The sequence below is a fragment of the Triticum urartu genome, chromosome 2A, assembly GCF_056163025.1.
Source record: "Triticum urartu cultivar PI428250 chromosome 2A, HENAU_Tu73, whole genome shotgun sequence".
Lineage (NCBI taxonomy): Eukaryota > Viridiplantae > Streptophyta > Magnoliopsida > Poales > Poaceae > Triticum > Triticum urartu.
In genome coordinates, this window is record NC_141874.1 from 596,355,439 (window position 1) to 596,378,068 (window position 22,630).

General features: G+C 50.2%; 2 protein-coding genes and 1 pseudogene across 2 annotated transcripts; 1 reads left to right on the top strand and 2 right to left on the bottom strand.

Moving 5' to 3' along the window:
• Positions 1-6,817: 6,817 nt before the first annotated feature.
• On the bottom strand, positions 6,818-9,163 carry LOC125539043 (L-type lectin-domain containing receptor kinase SIT2 pseudogene; annotated as a pseudogene).
• A 1,283-nt stretch (positions 9,164-10,446) lies between these two features.
• On the top strand, positions 10,447-12,934 carry LOC125539044 (L-type lectin-domain containing receptor kinase SIT2). Its single transcript, XM_048702406.2, has one exon. The coding sequence runs from the start codon at positions 10,623-10,625 to the stop codon at positions 12,654-12,656; it is 2,034 nt and encodes a 677-aa protein (XP_048558363.1). The 5' UTR covers positions 10,447-10,622; the 3' UTR covers positions 12,657-12,934.
• A 693-nt stretch (positions 12,935-13,627) lies between these two features.
• Positions 13,628-18,810, bottom strand: LOC125539045 (Aldolase-type TIM barrel family protein). Its single transcript, XM_048702407.2, has 10 exons — positions 18,565-18,810; positions 17,974-18,079; positions 17,513-17,651; positions 17,235-17,343; positions 17,008-17,144; positions 16,471-16,607; positions 15,896-16,002; positions 15,661-15,788; positions 14,775-14,865; positions 13,628-14,071 (listed from the first exon to the last, which is right to left on the bottom strand). Exons 1-9 carry the CDS (start codon positions 18,607-18,609, stop codon positions 14,811-14,813), a joined length of 963 nt encoding a protein of 320 aa, XP_048558364.1. The 5' UTR covers positions 18,610-18,810; the 3' UTR covers positions 13,628-14,071; positions 14,775-14,810.
• Positions 18,811-22,630: the final 3,820 nt, after the last annotated feature.

The following is a 22,630-nucleotide window of genomic DNA, read 5'->3' on the forward strand; positions in this document are numbered from 1 at the left end:
ATTGAGCTTTCCTGAAATAATCATCTTGGAATAGCATTAGCTCAATGAGCTATATGTTGTTATGAATTACCAAAACCACCTAGGGATAGTTGCACTTTCACCCCATCACCGTGAGGTTGTGGTCGAGGCCGGGGCGAAGCCTCATGATATCGGCCGCATTCGTGAAAAGCCAGGCCAGCCTCCCCTTGTTATGCAGCGGAGTGATTCGGCGGCGGATGAAATCCGCCCCGATCATCTCAAGGGTGAGCCCGGCCTCGGTAAGGCGAAGAATCCTGGTGGTGGCGACCGTGAGCTTCGCGTCGTTGGCATCGACATTGCTCCAGTCGTTTCTGTGAACCGGCGGCGCTTGGCGAAGCCGGCAGAATTCTTGTGGATCCTCCTCTTCAATCTAGCACCACCGGCCCCGCCACTCCTCCCACCTCTCCTTCTGAGCGCCCTCCGGGTATGTACCCTTGGACCTCAGGATCCAGGCGACACAACCGGGGATGGCGCCTCCCTTCTGGATCCGAGGGAAGAAGTAGTGGCGGAAGAGCGCCGTGTTGGGATGCACTCCAGCGAAGCCCTCACAGAGATGGGCGAAAAGAGCCATGCACGCCATGGCATTTGGGGTGAAATCTAGGAGGTGGAAGCCGAAGGTATGCATGATGTCATTGAAGAAATCGGAGAAGGGGGCAGAGGCCGCAGAGAAAGTAATCGACGAAGAACGGATACCGATTCGGGGCGGCTTTGCCGCAGTTGGCGGGGATGACACATGTGGCAGGATGCCCCGTCGTTTCTCCCCCGTCTTGACCCCCCACAGCGGTCTGAAGTTGTCCCGGAGGTGGGCCGTGTCGACCGTCGAGGGGAAGTAGGCGAGCTGCATCCGCCGCGCCGCCAACTCATTCTCCGGCGGCTCCGCCCCTCCGGCGTCCTTGGTCGCTCCCTTGCCCTTGGTAGTCTTGGGTGCCATGGCGGCTGCGAAAGGTGGAAGGGAAAGGGTAGCGAAAACGCGGCGACGGCGAGCGAGAGCAGGGGCTTGAGGAGGAAGAAGGAAGGGACAGTGGTCCCTAGATTGGAGAAGACACAGGGGTAAATGAGCAGCGCGCCCGCGGTCGTTCCTTTTTACGGGGAAGGCGCGGGCCGCCTCTTTACCACGATGTGACGCATGCGTGCGGAAACCGCCCCACGCATGACCCCCACGTTACGCACGACCCTCCACGTCGTGTGTTCAACGCAGGTCGTGGGGAAGCATAGCGGACGAGAAGGTACTGCGGTAAAATCCGCCCCACCTGCCCGCGCACTATTCTGGGCCTAGCCCAACAACGCGGCTCGCTTATGTGTGGCCCAGGCCCGGGGGCCCCTGTCGGTGTACAAAAGTAGGGGCTCTTCTTTTGACCCCTTTACTTGTGCACGGGCAGTCAGAACCGCGCGCCACGGCCACACTTAGTAGGGCAGAGGAGGGAAGTCGGAGAGAAGCCGAAACACGAGGCAACCAAGGCAAAGCCAAGACCAGAAGCGCAGGAGAGCAAGAGGGCGAGGTGGACTCCCTCGGCAAGATCCTTGCCGAGGCAGCCTCCGCAACCCCAGCAAGAGCTTTGCCGGGGCAACTTGCCCGATGCCGGCGGAGTGAGCCACCCTTGAGCCCACAGGCTCCAACCCAACCAATTACATTGGAACCAAGGCTCGGGAGGCGCCTCTGTGGTGGCATGCAAATCTTTGTCAATATCATAAACATGTGAGATCAGATGATGACCAGAGGCCGGCGACCCTCGGCGGGGTCCTAGCCGAGGAAATCCACAAGACCCCCGGCAAGACCCTTGCCAGGGACGACTGCAACGCCACGGCAAGACCCTTGCCGAGGGCATCGGCAGGGCCACTGCCAGGCCTGCGCCAGCCAAGACTCCACCACCGTCCCCAAGCAGCTGCTAGCTCAACCAGCTGGGCAGGCACCTGCGTGGCGACGGGCGGCCTCTACACCGACTCAGCAAGCACCTGCGTGGCGGCATGCGACCCTTCATGAAGGCTCCACCATCGTGCCAGCCCAGCAGCCAGCCAACGTGGCGCTACGACGCCTCGTCAGGTCGGACGCGTGTCGAAGCCAGGCGTGGCGGCGATAGGTGGGACGTGCTTCCTTACCACCCCCGATAAAGTGAGAGGGGCACGTCGGCAACGCATTAAATGCGTTTGTCCGACGGGGCCAGAGGATAGACTCATCCACTATAGACCTTTCCACCTTCTGTGTGCCACTGTGGCAATCCCTTTTCGCCTATAAAAGGAGGCCCGAGGCGTCCAGGAGAGGGATTTGGCTCTTTTGGGAAAGTTGCACCCCGTAGCTAGCTCAAGAACACAAGAACACTCAAATACATCCACCAAAGCAGGACTAGGGTATTACGCATCTTCGCGGCCCAAAGCTGGGTAAACGATCCGTGTGCTTTCTGTCAGACCCGCTCTTTGCACAACCTCGCGCTCGCCAACCGTAAAAGGGATCCCAGTGACCCCATAGGTGTCGTTTCCACCGACATAAGGAAATAAATAATAACTTTATTATTGCCTCTAGGGCATATTTCCTTCACTTTCCCCCTCTGGGAGACAGAATTGTGGTGGGGGAGGAGGAGTCCTTCCCGTCTTCACTAGTGCAGTGACCTGCTATACAAACAGTTTTTAATCCCTTTCCGCGACGGCATTTTAAACCGTCGCCTTGCTTGTGTGTGCGATAGGGGGGTCCTTCCCACATGACCCAGAAACCATCGGCGATAGGTCCTCCGGTCACACACGCGGGGCAAAAAGAGCTCATGTGCGATCGGGCGAGCCATCGCATACAATTATACATGCCCAATCATTTCCATTTGTATGTACATCCCACACACTGAATCCCATACAAACATTTCCGTTCATATGTACATCGCACATAGTGAATCTTAGACAAGCGTTTTCGTTTGTACATACATCACACACGATTTCCTCCATTACATCATCTGTGATAGCATTGACATTGCAGACCATATTAATAATTTTATCGTTTGTGTTATTAAATGCATCACGCACGGTCCCTAGAACAAACTGTGTGGCATAAGTTGTCAATCACACACACTTTTTATATGGAAAACGTTTGTGCAAGGTGGCCTAACGCAAATAGTTGTCTAGACAAAGTCGTGTGTGATTGTTCATTGATCCAACATGTTTACTTCCTAGAAATTGTGTGGGTTGTCTGAAGTCATCGCCTGCGGTGTTGTCTCAATAACCGTTTCTAATAGAAAACCCCAATTAGCACGCTAATTGTACAATTATTTTTAATCCATTTAGTAATCAAATTTTGATCACTTGCTCTTCTAGATGATCCATTATGATCTCTTTAGAAGCACAATGAATTCTTCACTTGACTTACTTGCTTCATTATTAGATCAACTCAACTTATGAGCTCATCATAATCTCATATTCAAGCCTTATCTAGAATTCTTCCCTTTAATCATTCTCTCAAGATCTTGATCCATAGCGGATCAACTCATAAGTCCAAGCATGACAAACTTTGAGTTCATTCAATGAACTTCAACTTGATCACACCTTAGACATCACATAGACTTCATATTGATTATACTTGATTCAATCATAGAACTTAATCTTGAGGTCCTAAAGTCCATTCTTTTGCTTCTTATTGGTCATAATATATTCATCACTAGAGCTCAATGATTTTGATGCATATCTTTATGTTGATGGAATTCATTCCAAATCCATCCAATTTCTTCATGCATTGCCTATCAAACTTTTCTTCAAATACATCTCAATGGAAAACATTAGTCCATGTGGATTATAACTAATTACCAAAACCACACATGGGGAACTCCATGAAATTTCAGCCAGACTCCTTGTCTTTGGCGATTGAGTCCGAGTCAGCGCTCCTGATTTTCTCGCCGCCTCGGTTTCCCTTGTTACCACCAAATCTCTTATTGGCCTGCGTGATGCCCACCAGAAGAAGTTGTTGTAGGTTGGCGGTCAGCGTGTCTTGAGGCTAAGCTGTCGAAGATGATAGAGATTCAGAGACTCTCTGGCAGGCCTAAGCAGAGCAAGTTGTCTTGAGGCTGAGGTGTCGAAGATGATAGAGATTCGGAGACTCTCTGGCAGGCCTAAGCAGAGCAAGTTCAGATCGAGCAAATCGGTAAAAGAGGATATTCCGGTTTCCTAAAATTAGTGATATGGGCCGACCCATTCTCGTTTTCCTCCCCTCTATTTGTGGGAAGGTTCTATTTTTTCTTTTGGTTTTTTCTACTTGTTCTTCTAATTCTTTCCTTTTTATTTTTAGTTGTTTTATTTCAAAATTTCTTGAATATTTTTTAAAATTCCAAACTTTTTTGTAATGTGAGAACATTTTTCAAATTTCTAAATAATAATAATTTTTTTATCAATTTTTAAAATTCATAAACATTTTTTACTTTTGGGAACATTTTCAAATTAATGTATATTTTTCAAATCCAAGAACGTTTTTAAAAATCATGAAAATTCTCTAAATCCAAACCATTTTCACATTCAGAACATTATTCTGAAATCCAAGTTCGTTTTTCAATTGGTGAATATTTTTTGAAATTCAAACAAAAAATTCATGAATATTTATTAATGCGCAGACATTTTTTTCAAAATTTGGAACATTTCTAAAAAATTAAAACATTCGTAAATCCCTGAATATTATTTAAAATTATCAAGTTCATGAAATTTACTGAAATCCAAAATATTTTATGAAATCCTAGAAGCGTGTTACCTTGCCTCCCTGTTAGAACAAAAGGTAGTGTGATGGCGTCTACTCCAGCGACGGCTGGTTCGATTAGGCAATCCACAGTAGAGTTTCTTAAAAAGCAGCCCTAAAAAAAGTGGAGTTTCTTACAAAAGAAAAAGGCAATCCTCAGTGGCTAAGTGGGATGAGATTAAGAAAATCTTGGTCCACTGAAGGATAACTACCACCAGCGGCCCAATGAAAGTTTCCTTATTCAAAAATGGTACACTGTACGTAGTAGAGATGGAGACAGTGGCCTGTCTATCTTGTTGTGTCCTTGTTTAATACGAGTACAATCGTCTTCCATGTGCTCGGCTCAGTTGCAGCGGGACTGACCGCTTAACATTCCTCTTTTATGCGAGACAGGGTTGTTTAACGCGGCCACCCACCACATGCTCGAGGCAGGATCGGTTAACTGGCCCGTGCTCTGTCTGTGCATATTGCAAGTTGATATTGTATTCCGGTTAACCGGCTCTGTCTGTGCATATCGATTATCTCGGAGATATTGCAAGTTGCAGCGCGCTGGACCGTGCGTACCAATCGACTCACTTGCTTGTGCTAGTTATAGGGAGTGACTGTGCATGCATATAGATATGGTAGTATGAACACCAGCCCGACCACGTTACCCTTGCCCGCTGAATTTCGGCACTGCATTCAGGGTCTTGTACCTAACAGCTACTCACTGGTCAGTGGTCACAATATATATTTTGGCTGTGCATATCATGTACGAGATGGTTGTATGGCAAACAGCAGGCAGCGTGCATGACGACTGAACAGTAGATAGAGTGGAGCTTAAGAAAAGACGCCACTGGTGCTGACTGAAACAGCCGAGACTGAGAATTCGCATCACCCCATAGAATGAGATCTTCAAATCCAGCACGTCACAAATCTTTCTGAAGCCGGATCAACACGTTACACCTCTGCGATGTGCGTCGGCAGCATGGCTCTCTCATGTCCATTGTGAAAAGAACATGAACAGAACCGGCAAAGGAGCCAAACCGAAACCACGCCACGGGCGCATGCGCAACGGACTTTTAGAGCATCTTCAACAGGCGCGCCAAACTAGCGCCGTGTCGCAAAATCCTTCGTTTTAACGCGCGCGCAACCGGAATAGTTGCTCCAGCGGACGCGCGAAAACAGCACGCGCGGCATACGTAGTCCAGCGCGCAGGCCGAAACGCAATCGCGCGCCGCTTATTTGCTGCGCCCGTTCCCGCACGTTGGACTCTCACGCGCTCACTCGCACCTTCCACCTCCATCCAGCCGCGCCGCCGCCGCCGACCGCGCCACCCGGCGACCGTTCCGGCGCTTTCCCAGCCTATCCCCGTCCCGCGCGCACTTTCTCCGGCCCGTTTTGTTGTCTCCTATCATGCCATTCGACGTCCCGCAGCGCATAATGATCTTCAGAAGGGTCTCATTGAGCAGTGATGGGCATGGAATGGACGACAAAGAGCATTATGATTTGTGCGTTCGTTATTGTATTGTTGAACTATTTGTTGTGTTCATTGCACTATTTGTTGTACTGAACGATAAACTGTTTTTTGAGTTGTAATAAACGAAATTGAACTATTTATTTTTGTTTGTTTTGATCTTTTTACTTCTGTTTTTGAATGCATATGTTGTTTGTGCGAGTCGTGCGCTGCATTTTTGCTCGCTGCTGAAGCGGCGTGCGCGCGCTGCATTTTAGCGCGGCTGCTGGAGCGGATGTTGCGCGTCGCGTCAAACCAGGCGATGGGCACGCGCTAAAGCTGTTTTTTGCGCGCGCCGCGCCTGTTGGAGATGCTTTTATACAGGAAAACAACAGGCGGCGCAGAAATCCAGTGAGCCGTGCCCGTGCGTGCGCCACCGCAAAACGAGAGCCGTCACGGTCATCCTGCGGCCGTGCATGACCCACGCTTTCGTCCTGTCGCGCACGCCGAATCCAAGCCGAGACGCCATCCGTGACGACGAGGCACCGTGCCAGCACGCGGCGGTAGCCCGAAGATAACATCCACCACCACGTGGGCGGCTCAAGATTAGTTTTCCGTTTTCAACCAGTGTTGACACCCAGGCATGGCACCGATGTTTGAGTGCAGACTAGAAAAACATCACCGTATTACTGCTCACAGTTAATTATCCACTACTAGGAAAAGTGCCACTGCTCATGTTACAGCAGATGACGTACGTACGTCACGATAGATGAGAAATCAAACCAACGACTCACGCAGCGACTACTACGACGACTTCTTGTCCTTGTTTATTCATTCACCGTCCGCCCGAGAGGCCGGAGACGGCCGAGACGTCGCCGGAGGTGGGGCTGGCGTCCGTGGTGACCGTGGACGGGAAGGACATGGCGAAGGAGTCGAACCCGTCGTTCTGCATCAGCGCCAGCGTGGTGTAGCTGAGGAACGTCGGCACCGCCTCCGGCATGGCCACCTCCCCCTCCAGGTACTGCGTCACCTGCCGCATCCCGGGCCGCGCGTCCGGCAGCGGGTGCGCGCACATCAGCCCCAGCTTGATCGCCAGCCGCGCCTCGTCGGCGTCGTACTTGCCGCACAGCCGCGGGTCCACGGTGTCCAGCCCGGCGCGCCGCCGCTCGTGCTCCTGCACCCAGTCCAGCAGCACGTTCTGGTCGTCGGGCGCGATGCACCCCAGCGGGCGCCGCCCGCAGGTCACCTCCAGCACGAACACGCCGAACGCGAACACGTCCGTCACCGGCGTCGCCTTGCCCGTGCGCACCAGCTCCGGCGCCAGGTACCCCATGGTGCCCACCACGTGCGTCGTCTGCGGGTCCACGCCGTGGTCGTACAGCCGCGCCAGCCCGAAGTCCCCCAGCCGGCCGTTCATGTCGGCGTCCAGGAGCACGTTGCTGGCCTTGATGTCGCGGTGGATCACGATCTTGTCCCAGTCCTCGTGGAGGTACAGCAGCCCCGACGCGACGCCCCGGATGATCTGGAACCTCTGGCTCCAGTCCAGGACGGGCCTGGTCTTGTCGTGCAGGTACTTGTCGAGGCTGCCGTTGGGCATGCAGTCGTACACCAGCAGGAGCTCCCCCTGCCGGCGGCAGTAGCCGAGCAGCTGCACCAGGTTCCGGTGCCGGAGGTGGCCGAGGCTGACCACCTCCGCGATGAACTCCTTCATCCCCTGCTTGGAGTCGTGCGACACCCGCTTCACCGCGATCTCCAGGTTGGACCTCGGGAGCACGCCCTTGTACACCCTGCCGAAGCCGCCGGTGCCCAGCAGCCGCCGGTTCTTGAACCCCTTGGTGGCCTTGTACAGCTCCTTGTACGCGAACCGGTGCGGCCCGAACTCCACCTCCCAGTCCTCGCGCACCTCCGCGTACCGGATGCGCGTGCGCACGAACATGAAGAAGGCGATGGCCAGCGCGAGGACGAAGGCCGCGGTGGCGATCGGGAGCACGATCTCCAGCACCTTGGACCGCGGCTTGGGGCCGAACCGCGGCAGCGAGGGGAGCTTCGAGGTGTCGAGCGGCGGCGCGGGTCCGTTGAGCGCGAAGCTCCAGCCGAGAACGTAGTGGCGCGTGAAGATGACGCCCGTGGCCGCCGAGAACCCAACGTACGCCGTGTCGGTGACGACCGCCGAGAGGTTGACGGGCGCGGAGATGAGGGGCTTCCTCGGCCTGGGCACGTCGAGGGGCGCCATGGCGACGTCGAGCCGGGTGGTGGCGCCGTCGTAGTCCACCCAGACCTGCATGGGCCGGCGGCTGATGAGGCTGAGGTTGTTGAACACGCCCGTGGCGTCGTCGTACCACCCGGCGGAGTGGTTCTGCACGGAGCGCAGGCTGTTGAGGTCGACGCCGACGTGGTTGCTGTTCATGTCCTGGAACTCCGGGTTGAGCATGGTGTCGAGCTCGACGGCGAAGACGCCGTTGTCGGGCTTGCCGTTGTCGGTGACGTTGAGGATGCCGAGGTACTGGCCGGCGTTGAAGGTGGAGAGCCTGGTGCTGGGCGCCACCACGAACGCCATGCCGTTGTCGCTGAGCACGGTGAAGTTGGAGACGATGGCGAAGACGAAGGCGACGGAGAAGGACTGCACGGCGCCGTTGCGCATGCGGAGCGGCGTCGGGTGGAACGCGTGGCCGGCCGCCTGGCTGGTGCCGTTGCTGAGCGCCAGCAGGCCGTTGGGCGCCACGGCGGCCAGGCCGTCGAGCGTGAGGTTGGCGCTCGCGAAGCCGTTGTAGGCGAACTGGTCGGTGTTCTGCGCGGCGCCACGGCCGAAGCCATCGGCGCCGAGGAGGACGAGGAGGACTGGGAGGAGGAGGAGAAAGCGGCGAGGAGCCATGGCGAGTGTCCGCCGTGCGTTGCTTGCGGCGTCCGCTGCGCCTCGTCTCTTGTGCGAGCAGCGCAGGCCTGGGGGTTTGTAGTGTAGAGTGTGATGGTGGACTGCCGCGTGTGAACGATGCGATCCGGAATTTGCTGATCGTGGGACGCATTGACCCGAGCGGCGAGTCTTCGTTCAAAATCTGCTGCTTTGGGTGCCAGTAGTAGTAATCAAGATTGTGTTGCTAACGTGGGTGCCTGGGTGGGGAGGGGGTGCTAATGCTAATCAACAGTGCCGATAAAGCTGCTTGTAATGAATAGTATCATAAATTAGTATCATATAATATATGATACTAGCGTATGATATTATTTCCTTAATGCAAAGTATCATATAATAGTATTACGAATGACTTTATTTATTGTCATGCATGACACATAGTAATATACAATTTATTATAATCCGGTATCATAATACTACTACACTTAATCTTTTTTTAAATTTAATTCTATGTCACCTCATGTAAATTGCATACTATTAACATGCATGATACTTTCATTACCATCATCCTGATGGAGAGTACAATCATAGGAGGATTTCAGAGCAAGATCACACTACATAGACAAACTATGCCAGTGCTCCAGTGGGGACCTTGCCCTGCCCAGCGTACGCGTGCATTGTACTTCGACGACTCCGGGAGTCAAAGTCAAAAAGAAGTTTATACAAAATTACATATCTTATTAGGTTAGGTGGGCAATGACATTATGACAGGAGTGAGTGGTTGAGCGTCATACCGCAACGCTGTATCCTAGCCTGATAGATACGATACGAGTAGGCATTAGGCAGCTGCTAACTGCGACGAAATTGAGTTGGCGCGCGCCCATCTTTGACTTCTCCTCGGCGCATCACATTTCTTACTACTCGTGTCAGGATCATCTAAGGTTACAGAGAATTGGACCCGGAAATCGCCAGTCTCAAAAGAACCGGCGTCGTATTAAAACCTCGAAGCAGATGGATCCAAATCCTCAACCACCGGGGAAAATGAGGTGAGTGGATCGGTCAATGGAGTGAGTGAGTGGCAAGCCCCCACAGCGCACAGCGGAGCACACGAGACGAGCCAAGGAAGGTTCCTACTCACGGACTGTGCCCTGTGGGCGCCGGGGCGGCGCGGGCACGGCGTGAGTGGGCTGCACCTGCATGCAGCCTCTAGTAGTAATTGCTGCGCGACTTGCGTGCTCGCGCCGCGTCCCACCGGTCGCGTCCATTCGGAAAACCGCGCCGGAATCGTTGACCCATCAGGACGAACGGGCAGCGGACAGTGACAAAGCCAAGACTCCGGGCAGACGCGTCTACACATGTGCAGTCGCTGTGCCATCGCCCACAATTAGGTGGGCGCGACCAAACATTAGATTTTGCCTCGCTCCTCTCACTCTCACAGCCTCACCAGGATCTGTGCTAATCTCCACGTTTACATCTCGGTCAACTTCACACTGCTTTTAAGGTTAAGCCACCCACACAAAAGAAAAGGATATGGTATGTTAATTACTACACACCGGGAGTAGTATCAGTGGGGCTATAGAGAGGCCAGCCACGGCACTCGCAGACTGCAGAGATCCAGAGAGACCATGCCGCTCCTTCTCCTGCTCCTCCTGCTCGGCCTCGCCGGCCCCCGCCGGGCGGCGGCGGCGGACGAGCAGTTCGTCTTCGACGGCTTCACGGGCGCGAACCTCACCATGGACGGCATGGCCACGGTGACCCCCAACGGGCTGCTCCAGCTGAGCAACGCCACCAGCCAGCTCAAGGGCCACGCCTTCTTCCCGACGCCGCTGCAGTTCCACCGGGCGCCCAACAGCACGGCCATGCGGTCCTTCTCCACGGCCTTCGTCATCGGCATCATCGGCGCCTACGACACGCTCAGCAGCCACGGCATGGCCTTCGTCGTCGCCAAGAGCGCCAACTTCTCCTCCGCGCTGCCGGGCCAGTTCCTCGGCCTCGTCGGCTCCGCCAACAACGGCAACGCCACCAACCACCTCTTCGCCGTCGAGTTCGACACCATCCTCAACTCCGAGTTCAACGACATGAGCGGCAACCACGTCGGCGTCGACGTCAACGGGCTCAACTCCGTCGACGCCGACAACGCGGGATACTACGACGACGACGGCACCGGCGCCTTCAGGAACATCAGCCTGGTGGACCGCAAGCCCATGCAGGTGTGGGTGGACTTCGACGGCCGGACCATGCAGGTCAACGTCACCATGGCGCCCCTGCAGGTGGCCCGGCCCAAGCGGCCCCTGCTCTCCGCCGTCGTCAACCTCTCCTCCGTCATCGACGGCACCGCGTACGTCGGGTTCTCCTCGTCCAGCGGCATCCTCTTCTGCCGCCACTACGTGCTCGGCTGGAGCTTCAAGATGAACGGCGCCGCCCCGGCGCTCAACATCTCGTCGCTGCCGTCGATGCCGGTCACCTTCCCCAAGCCGCGGTCCAAGGTTCTGGAGATCGTGCTCCCGATCGCGTCCGCGCTGCTCGTCTTCGCGGTGGCCGCCGCCGTCTTCGTGTGCATGCGGCGGCGGCGCATGTTCGGGGAGCTCAAGGAGGACTGGGAGGCCACCTTCGGGCCGCACAGGTTCTCGTACAAGGACCTCTACCACGCCACCGACGGGTTCAGCGACGAGCGGCTGCTGGGCATCGGCGGGTTCGGTCGGGTGTACCGCGGCACGCTCCCCAAGTCCAAGTCGGCGGAGATCGCCGTGAAGAAGGTGTCGCACGGGTCGAGGCAGGGGATGCGGGAGTTCGTGGCGGAGGTGGTGACCATCGGCCGGCTCCGGCACCGCAACCTGGTGCAGCTGCTGGGCTACTGCCGGCGCAAGGGCGAGCTGCTGCTGGTGTACGACTACATGCCCAACGGCAGCCTGGACAAGCACCTGTACGACGACGGCGAGAAGAAGACGGCGGCGGCGGCGGGCCTGGGCTGGGGGCAGAGGTTCCGGATCATCAAGGGCGTCGCGTCCGGGCTGCTGTACCTCCACGAGGACTGGGAGCAGGTGGTGGTGCACCGGGACATCAAGGCCAGCAACGTGCTGCTGGACGCCGACATGAACGGCCGGCTGGGCGACTTCGGGCTGGCGCGGCTGTACGACCACGGCACGGACCCGCACACGACGCACGTGGTGGGCACCATGGGGTACCTGGCGCCGGAGCTGGGGCACACGGGGAGGGCCTCCAAGGCGTCCGACGTGTTCGCACTCGGGGCCTTCATGCTGGAGGTGGCGTGCGGGCGGAAGCCGGTGGTGCAGGACGCGCGCGACAACCACCTGGTGCTGGTGGACTGGGTGCTCGACCAGTGGCGCGCCGGGGCGGTCACCGGCGCCGTCGACCCGCGCCTGGGCGGCGACGTCGTGGAGGAGGAGGCCAGCCTGGTGCTGCGGCTGGGCCTGCTGTGCTCGCACCCGCTGCCCGGCGCGCGGCCGACCACGCGGCAGGTGGCGCAGTACCTGGACGGCGACCTCAAGCTGCCGGAGCTGTCGCCCACGTACCAGAGCTTCAACATGCTGGCGCTCATGCAGGACCAGGGCTTCGACCCCTACGTCATGTCCTACCCGATGACCTCCATCACCGCCGGCACCATGTCCCAGATGTCCGACCTCTCCGGAGGGAGATGAGCCGCGGTCGTCGGCGCGTAACTAGAACTGCTGTCTGCTAGCATCTTCAGATTTCGTTTGTGTTCAGAACCGGGTGAGTTTCTTTGTGTGGTAGTACATGGATCGATAACCTGAATGTAAAGTGTTGTGCGATCATGCTCAGCATGGTTTGATGTTCAGATGAGATATTACCGACCAAAAAAGGGAGATTTGGGTGTTTGATCTCCCACCCCAGCTTTGTAAACTAATGTAGTGCTAGGAGTTTCTGAATGTAAACCATGATGCTGATCCCCTCCAAATCTGAATATTTCGTTTATGCTAGGAGTAGTAGAGATCCTGACGGCTGACGTTCCGAATTACCCATGCCACAAGATCCAGAACCTGACACAAGTTCCAAGCGTGTTGAACATATTTTTACAGATACATTGAACATCTTTCTGACGTAAATATGGTTTACTCTCTTTCTTGACACAGAAAGTTATATCTTTTGATGAAAAACATACTGCTCAGTAAAATTGGTTTGATTTACCCCAAAGAAGAAAGCATTGCTCTGGGCATCTAGAAGACGGCAACCAAGGAAAATAATTGGTCCGCTGCAACAAATTATCTGAGTGAGATATTATGATACAGTAGCATATGTATCAATAAGTCCTTCCAGAAGAAATAGCATGTGACCTCATATGGTCTATGATGTCACGGGTGATGCAGACTTTGTGCTTCCAGAATCCATATACAGAGGCAGTTTCATGCCTGTCAGAGCAACCAGATTGGAAGGCATCATATGCATGGGATGAAGCCAAAGAACAAAACCAAGGCCGTAGCCAAATGCTGTAAATTCTACGCAATAACAAATCCTACAAAATGTACAAAGTACAAACCCACACAACGATCGTTTCTAAGGAATACAATTCTCACAAAATCCTGTTTTTTTCTTTTATCAAACAACTCCAAAGCATTTGGACCCTGATAGACAATTGGATCTAACCCAAGTGTCAGGTAACACAATAAGGCCTTGAACTTGCCAAATAACATGATTTCCATCAATAATACATGACACAGCCTTTCAGCGATCCAGATTGGCAGAATAACTAAAATATATGTAAGCTTACAGAAATGGTGTCTATCAGCAAGTCATGGATTATATATTTTGTCAGTAATGGAAAGAATACAGTATCTCAAAATGCTTCTAGATTCTTGTCAGTCTAAATCAACGGCCTTTTTTGTCAAAAAAAATCCTATAAGAACACGGCGCAAAACTGTACCCCACGAAATAAGGAATCCATGAATCCTCAGTTGATCTTGATCAGATACCATGATGGCACAGTGCAAAAGCCAAAACTGCACTCTTCTTTGGTGATATGTGAATTTCTCCAAAACTCATCCAAAGATCTCCGGAGAAAACATTCATAAAACCAACCGAGGGATCCAAGCAGAAGCTGTCAGAAAACATGAAATTAGACAAAGAAGAGTTAAGTAAAAAAAGGTTAACAAGGAGCCAACAGGACTTCAGAAACACAGCACGCCAAATAAAGTGGAAGGTACACTGATCAAATCTGGAGCTAAAACACCAAACTTCTAGTCCATCTTTTGGGATAAGAGTTGCCCTTCACGACAGGGGTCACAGTCCACAGTCATGAAAACCAATACTTACCAAACCATTGGTAAGCCTTGCTGTCTTTTCCAAAGCAATTTTTACGAAGTTGCAACTTGGACATTCAGATCCAAGATTTGATGTATTTGTTCCAAATGGTGTTAGCTAACAACACCTTCATACTCTAGAAAGAATTGTCCTTTTTTTGCATGGTTCAGCAAACCACAGCACGCACACCGACACACTCGTACAATTAGCAAATTGTAACTTACAATCATGTACTTGGTCCCACTTCAGTCCAATGCATAACCCATACAGACTGGCACATACCAGTTACAATGTCAAAGGGAACCGTACAATTAAAATTTGGAAAGTCTTTTGCAATCCTGGTTACTAAACATGAATTTCTTGAGCACATTATTAAATTTGCAGCAGAGAACTTCAACAACGCAAAATTATATGATTGCATCAGCTCTACCAAAAAACTCGTTTCACTCGTTATCACGAGTTGCAAACTTCATCAACACGAAATTATATGAAATAGATACCTGGGTCACATAGAGGTTAGCAAAATCCTGTTTTTTTCATTTCCTATTTGAAACAACAAAATTATAGTAATCCTCTTCCCCGTAAAGTCTCCTGAAAACATGAGAAGAATAAGCATCAAGATAGCTGCCAGTTAAGGAATATACAAAAGTCAAATGAGGAAGATTGCAAGAACCACAGCATTGCAAAATCTGGTAGGTTTTGCATTCATTTGGCCAAACTCATTACCTACTCCTTCAGTTGTAAATTTTGAAAGGCAATTTCAAGGCTACCAATCTCCTATTGACTCCTTCCTAAACAGTGTTATTCTGCAGTTTGATCCTTAGTTTTCTTTCAAGGAGACAGTAAGGGAGGATCCTGTTGTAAATATATCATGGTGACATAAAACCAACTAATCTATCTCCAGCTGGGCAAAGCCATGTCAGATGAGCTCTCAACAGGCAATATTATCAACAGAAAGAAGCTTTTCTCTCTGTACTAGATAGGTGGAATATTTCTGAAAAATACTATTATGCCTCTTAAGCCAAATATTCCAGCATGCTAATGTACTAGGTTCCTTCAAGAAGTCTTCTAATATACAGTAAAACTAATAATGACGTGAAAGTACTTCTAAATAAAAATCTAACACTACTATTTTTATGTAATCATCAAAATGACACGAATAGCTGCCAAAATACCACACAACGATCCAGCGGCACACACAAACCCTATGAAAAATGGCATCTTGCATGTGCCACATGTGAATGGGCCCGTTCCAGTAAGACCAAGACCATAAATTTGGGCAGTATTATCCATGGGTACCATAGAAGGGCAATGCATCTCCAAATATAGTGCTACATGAGCTCATGATATGCAAAAGAAAACAGATAGGAACTTGACTTCACTTACGCTACATCTGCTGACGAACCACACTTTATCACACCTTTCCCTTCAGTCCCTTCAAGGCAAATGTAGTGCATTATGATTTCTCTTAGCGTTGTCTTTGTGCTCTTAATATCGTTGTCCCACAAAATAGTCTGCCCCAAAGAAATAAAATGTGAAGACATATAGATCCAATAAGTAAAACAAGACAGTAACTTTGATGTTTGAACAGAACAAATGCAAGAGCAACATTTTTAAATACCTTTCTCACATACTCTCTTTTGAAATCCTCCCAAGGTACTTTGCCTTTAGCAGAGAAAATGGAGGCATTCCACAAGGCACCTCTAGCAGCCATTACAGATGTGGCACCTAGAAGTCAAAGTAATCAAGACACAAACCCATTGTTTAAAACAACATGAAAGAGAATAAACAATAATATGCCGGTGCACTCTGACTCACCAAGAACTGGAAGCAAGGTGTTAATCCCTCACATTTGTGCAGTTTTTTTTAGAATACCTTTATGGGTTTTCAAGAAACTCAGATTATGCATGCTTGTTTGCGAATGAATATTTTCATTTTTCCAGTTAACTCAGATGTTTATTGCCATTTGGCGCTGAGGAAATGATATAGTACTACTATCACAATCAAAGTACATGGAGATTTTTCTTTTGGCTAGGTGTAAAGTAAGCACAATACTGATAACTAGCAAGCAAAGAAACCCGAAGTAGCGAGATTTAAGCTGAGATCTATTTATGCATTTCTCAATTTCTCTTTAATGTACTATACTATAAAAATTACTATTATAAATAAAAGAGCATATGAATGGAACATACAAACCTGTAGCATCTTTGATTCTCTTAAAATCTTCGTACTCAAATACATTCCCATTAGCTATAACTGGAATTGACAGTGCGGATACAACATCAGCAATCTCATCCCACTTAGCCGGATCCCTTGGCCTGTCTTTGACCTTTCTGCAGTTTTACAGAAGGCTGACATAAGGAAAACAACTACTCGAAAATGATCCTAGGGTCCATGAAAAATGGAAGATGATATATGCACCACGTCATATTTCATTTTGATTACTGTGAAACAAAACCCAATGGATTACAAAGTAAATCTACAAGTTAGTTAATGTATGGATAGTGGGCAAAAATGCTAGTCAGTCCCTGAACTTTCCATGGATTTAAGTCGTATCAATTTGGGTACTACAAAATTCTAATAAACCGAATGGCCATGCATATGAATATAATTTTCACCACGATTTGCAATCTTGGGTGTTAAATTTGGTTGATACCCTTTAAAAACACGAATGGCAAATTGTGCGCTTTCAAGCAAGATAAGACTCAGAAATACAATTGCATCTGTGCTTACCTTCCATGGACAGCCAGAGCTGGAACACCACATTTCTCAATCCGGCGTGCCAACTCCACAGTGTCCTGACTTGTGTTCAGTAGACGGATTTTACATGTCACTGGTGTGTTCAAGTTCCTCCGCAATGTGGTCAAAATCTACATGGAATAATTTGCATAGCCTGAATAAGCCTAGTAAAGTACAAGGCATGAAAGTAAGAGAACAAATAAGACCATATAGGCATGTACATCATGTATAAGCTCAGGTTTGGAGAGTAATGCAGAACCCATTCCTCCACTGACAGAAAAAGCCTTTGGACAACCCATGTTGATATCTATAGCAGCGACATCATTACACCTGATGAGGATGAAAAATTACGATTAAAGAGAAGATGCTATGTTTAAAAGACCAATTCAAAGCTTTGATCAAATCATCAGATCAAACAATTTAGTTAGCACCCTTTCCCCATAACACAGTGCACTTTAAGTTATTCGCTGTTGAGAACAAACTCAGAAGTAAGGCTTACACAATCTCAGCAGCTTTAAGTGCTCTCACAGCATCTGACGTGCCGATTTGAAAGACAACCTTGTCCTTTTCTTGCGGGCATGTTCGGAAAACAACACTATCAGTCCCTCTCTCCACAAAATCAGTTGTCCCAAGAGATTCTGACCAATGATGAACACCATAAATTAGAATGAGTGGAACCAAAAAACACAAATCTGGAGAACATGGGGAACAAACAAAAAAAATCCAGTGGTGTTAAGTTGTCCTTAAATTATACACTTGTACACTAAGCAGTCCTTAAATTTGTTCCCTGTCTCCAAACAAAAAAAAAATCACATCCAAGAATCATCTCAGATAAATGCTTTCAGTCACTAACTTAAAATGCAACATTATTGGAGTAAAGCTATCTACAATACTATGAGATATGGCAGTCACAGTTGTGAAATCAAAATGAACTGTGAAACATCAATTGGACTACAATACCATTTATAACGCGTTGACAGTTCACAAACTTATGATCTATTATTTCTTCTCCGTACGTAATATCCGCGCCATATTCAGCAGCCAATAGCCTAAACGGCAGAGTACCCTGCAAAAATCACTGACAGAATAAGGATAGTTCCACATATGACTAGTATTTATGTTGAAGAAATATGTGGCAAGGAGGATATTGTCTAGAAATAACTGTGATTTGTGGAGGATAACCAGCATTTATTCAGGAATCCAGCATCGGGCAACTAAGAACCATACAAAGAGCTAAATCAGTTCATCGATAGAGATATCGTGCTATTTATTCCAGTCCTAGAGCATAAAAAAACCCTGATTTCCGACTACAAGAGATCTCTCGGGCTTCGCTTTGACTAACACGGCTAGCAACGGGGCAATCGTCCATCGAGCAACGCGCCGAGAAGCCGAGCTACTCGATGACCCCGTGCGCACTAAAGCTTCCTGCTCTAGATTCAGGGAGACTTGAATCTAGGACCCCCGTGCTCCGGGGGCTAAAACTCGGTTCCTACGGTCCCAACTCAAGCGGGCGCTGCTGCGAATCGGGGCGGGAGGGTTTGGAGTAGTTACCGCGCGGACCATGGGCGCGAGCACCATCTTGTTGCAGTACTCCATCTCTTCTTGCCTCGCGTCGCCGCGTCTCCGCCGCTGGCCGCTGCGGCTGCTCCGCCTCTGGCCCTCTCCTTGCTACCCCGGGGAATTCTGGAGGACGAGGGTCCGCGGCGGACAGTGCCGCAGAGAAGAGAAGGCGACGCTGGCGGCGACCGCGCTGTCCCGTGCAGGAACAGAGCACTGTGTCCTTTCCGGACCGGATCCTCTTGCACGTTTCTTGTTGGGTTGGACCCTCAAAAGCCCAACTCTTCTTGCTCGGGCTGGGCTGCGGTGATCATAAATAAAGCTTTTGTGCCATTTTTCAGTTTTCTAATAAAATCTGGTACCCCTAAAAAAATTCTGGTGTCTTTTAGAGCAAAAAAGAAGCCTGGTTTCTTTTAGAGCAAATTGTGTCAAACAATATAATTATTCAACTTTGCCTTGAAAAAAAATCAACTCATACGATCGTATCAAGGTCGGTCCCTCGTGTGGGCCGTGTGGCGGTTGGTTCTCTCTGTTAAGGTAGGCGATTTCGTGGCGGGTCGTCCTCCCTAGGGTTCTGGTGTTGCTTCGCCGGAGAGATCAAATCATGCCAAGTCTACAGTCTAGTTCCACTCGTCCATATCGTGCTTTCACGATAGACATTTGGTGTGTGCTAGGGCATATGATTGTGCACCACTGCTTTCAACCCTAGCTTCGGTTGTCTGTTTGCTAACAAAGGCCAGAGAGGATCATGGATCAGGTGGAAGGATTGACAAAGAGTTGAAGTTGTTAGATGGAGGGGAGGGCGGTCGTCTCGAGAGGCGGAGGAAAGGTGGGGGGAGGGGTGCTGAGCCACAAGTCATAGCAAAACTCATCTCGGACAAGTCGGCGCATGTAGAGGCACTGGGAAATGCCCTAGCCAGGGTTTGGTGTCCACTGAAGGGCCTGGATTGTAAGGATATGTGAGAAAATGTTTTCATGTTCATGTTCCCCCATCCAAAAGGGAAGAGGAAAGCTCTTGAAAATGGACCATGGGAATTTGGTAAGGCCCTTTCAATGGTTGAGAATTTTGTTCCAATCAAGACTTTGTGTGAATCACTACTATAGATCATAATAGAGATGAACCCTCGTCACTAGCTAGTGCCTGGCCAGACGACACTGACCGCCTAGTCGAGGCGTTGGGAATATGGTATTTTGGACTCGGCTGGATGTATATCACGGACGGGTTTAAAAATGACCGGTCAGTGATCGTGTTTTCCTATGGCCAAAATCGGTGTCTTGTCATCACTAACCGACCGCTTAACTTGACATGTTTGTTTTATTCTTTTAAAATTTAACACTATTGTTGTTTACGCGACCAATTATAAGCCATGTCATTGCCTCCCCATTCCAAAGTCTCACAACCTCCATTGAGCCCCTTTCTGGTTAGTTTTAATTGTGTTCGGTCTCGCGATGCCACTCCTATCCCCGAGCCTCCTTCAAACGCTTCCCTCCCTCCTATTGTTGATCTATAAACGGTTACCTCTTTGACGCTCCTGTGGCCACCCGACATGGCCTCTCCCATGCCTTCCCAAGCGGCGCTCTCTTGCCATGTGTGACATCGATGACCACATGATGTCGCTTGTATTCGATCATTTCTAGATCCGTGCAGTCCGCCCTACCATCGAAAACGTGGGTCTCGTGCTCCGTCGTGCGTAGTTGTAGATCCCACATGTGCTCCCTTGTTCTTCAGTCATAGTGGCGCCCACAGTGGTGAACCATTGACTCAGAAGTCTGGCAGAGGTCCGGCCAGGGCCCAGGAGGCCTGAAGAAGGTCCAACACCAAGAGGCGGCCCAAGGCCCAATTGGAGGCCAGAAGACCATCTCGGCATGCAAGCCAAGATGGCAGCGCTATAAGATTGGATAGACTCCATGTAGACCCTAGCCCTCGTCATTTATATGAGGCGAGGCTAGGGGTAGCCATTCTCATCTACTCTCGTAGACTAGACTCTCGGTAGCCATATTCATCAACCCTATAAACCCCTCGCATGAGGTGCTCCTGTTGGGGAACGTAGTAATTTCAAAATTTTCCTACGCACACGCAAGATCATGGTGATGCATAGCAACGAGAGGGGAGAGTGTAATCTATGTACCCTTGTAGACCGACAACGGAAGCGTTATGACAACGCGGTTGATGTAGTTGTACGTCTTCACGGCCCGACCGATCAAGCACCGAAACTACGGCACCTCCGAGTTCTAGCACACGTTCAGCTCGATGACGATCCCCGGACTCCGATCCAGCAAAGTGTTGGGGAAGAGTTCCGTCAGCACGACGGCGTGGTGACGATCTTGATGTTCAACTGTCGCAGGGCTTCGCCTAAGCACCAATACAATATTATCGAGGACTATGGTGGAAGGGGGCACCGCACACGGTTAAGAGAACGATCTTAGAGATCAACTTGTGTGTCTAGGGGTGCCCCCTGCCCCCGTATATAAAGGAGCCAAGGGGGGGTGCGGTCGGCCCTAGGAGGAGGCGCGCAGGAGGAGTCCTACTCCTACCGGGAGTAGGACTCCCCTCCCTTTCCCTAGTTGGATTAGGACTTGGGGGGAAGGAGGAGAGGGAAGAAAGGAAAGGGGGGGGGCGCCCCCCCTCCTTGTCCAATTCGGACTTGGGGGGGAGGGGCGCGCGGCAGCCCCTAGGCCTCCTCTCCTCTTCCTCCACTAGGCCCATTAAGGCCCATTAGGTTACCGGGGGGTTCCGGTAACCTCCCGGTACTCCGGTAAAATGCCGATTTCACCCGGAACACTTCCGATGTCCAAACATAGGCTTCCAATATATCAATCTTTATGTCTCGACCATTTTGAGACTCCTCGTCATGTCCGTGATCACATCCGGGACTCCGAACTAACTTCGGTACATCAAAACTCATAAACTCATAATATAACTGTCATCGAAACCTTAAGCGTGCGGACCCTACGGGTTCAAGAACAATGTAGACATGACCGAGACACGTCTCCGGTCAATAACCAATAGCGGAACCTGGATGCTCATATTGGCTCCCACATATTCTACGAAGATCTTTATCGGTCAGACCGCATAACAACATACGTTGTTCCCTTTGTCATCGGTATGTTACTTGCCCGAGATTCGATCGTCGGTATCTCAATACCTAGTTCAATCTCGTTATCGGCAAGTCTCTTTACTCGTTTCATAATACATCATCTCACAACTAACTCATTAGTTGCAATGCTTGCAAGGCTTATGTGATGTGCATTACCGAGAGGGCCTAGAGATACCTCTCCGACAATCGGAGTGACAAATCCTAATCTCGAAATACGCCAACCCAACATTTACCTTTGGAGACACCTGTAGAGCTCCTTTATAATCACCCAGTTACGTTATGACGTTTGGTAGCACACAAAGTGTTCCTCCGGCAAACGGGAGTTGCATAATCTCATAGTCATAGGAACATGTATAAGTCATGAAGAAAGCAATAGCAACATACTAAACGATCGGGTGCTAAGCTAATGGAATGGGTCATGTCAATCACATCATTCTCCTAATAATGTGATCCCGTTAATCAAATGACAACACATGTCTATGGTTAGGAAACATAACCATCTTTGATTAACGAGCTAGTCAAGTAGAGGCATACTAGTGATGTTTAGTTTGTCTATGTATTCACACAAGTATTATGTTTCCGGATAATACAATTCTAGCATGAATAATAAACATTTATCATGATATAAGGAAATAAAATAATAACATTATTATTGCCTCTAGGGCATATTTCCTTCAGTCTCCCACTTGCACTAGAGTCAATAATGTAGATTACGCTGTAATGATTCTAACACCCATGGAGGTTTGGTGTTGATCATGTTTTGCTCGTGGAAGAGGCTTAGTCAATGGGTCTGCAACATTCAGATCCGTATGTATCTTGCAAATCTCTATGTCTCCCACCTGGACTAGATCCCGGATGGAATTGAAGCGTCTCTTGATGTGCTTGGTTCTCTTGTGAAATCTGGATTCCTTTGCCAAGGCAATTGCACCAGTATTGTCACAAAAGATTTTCATTGGACCCGA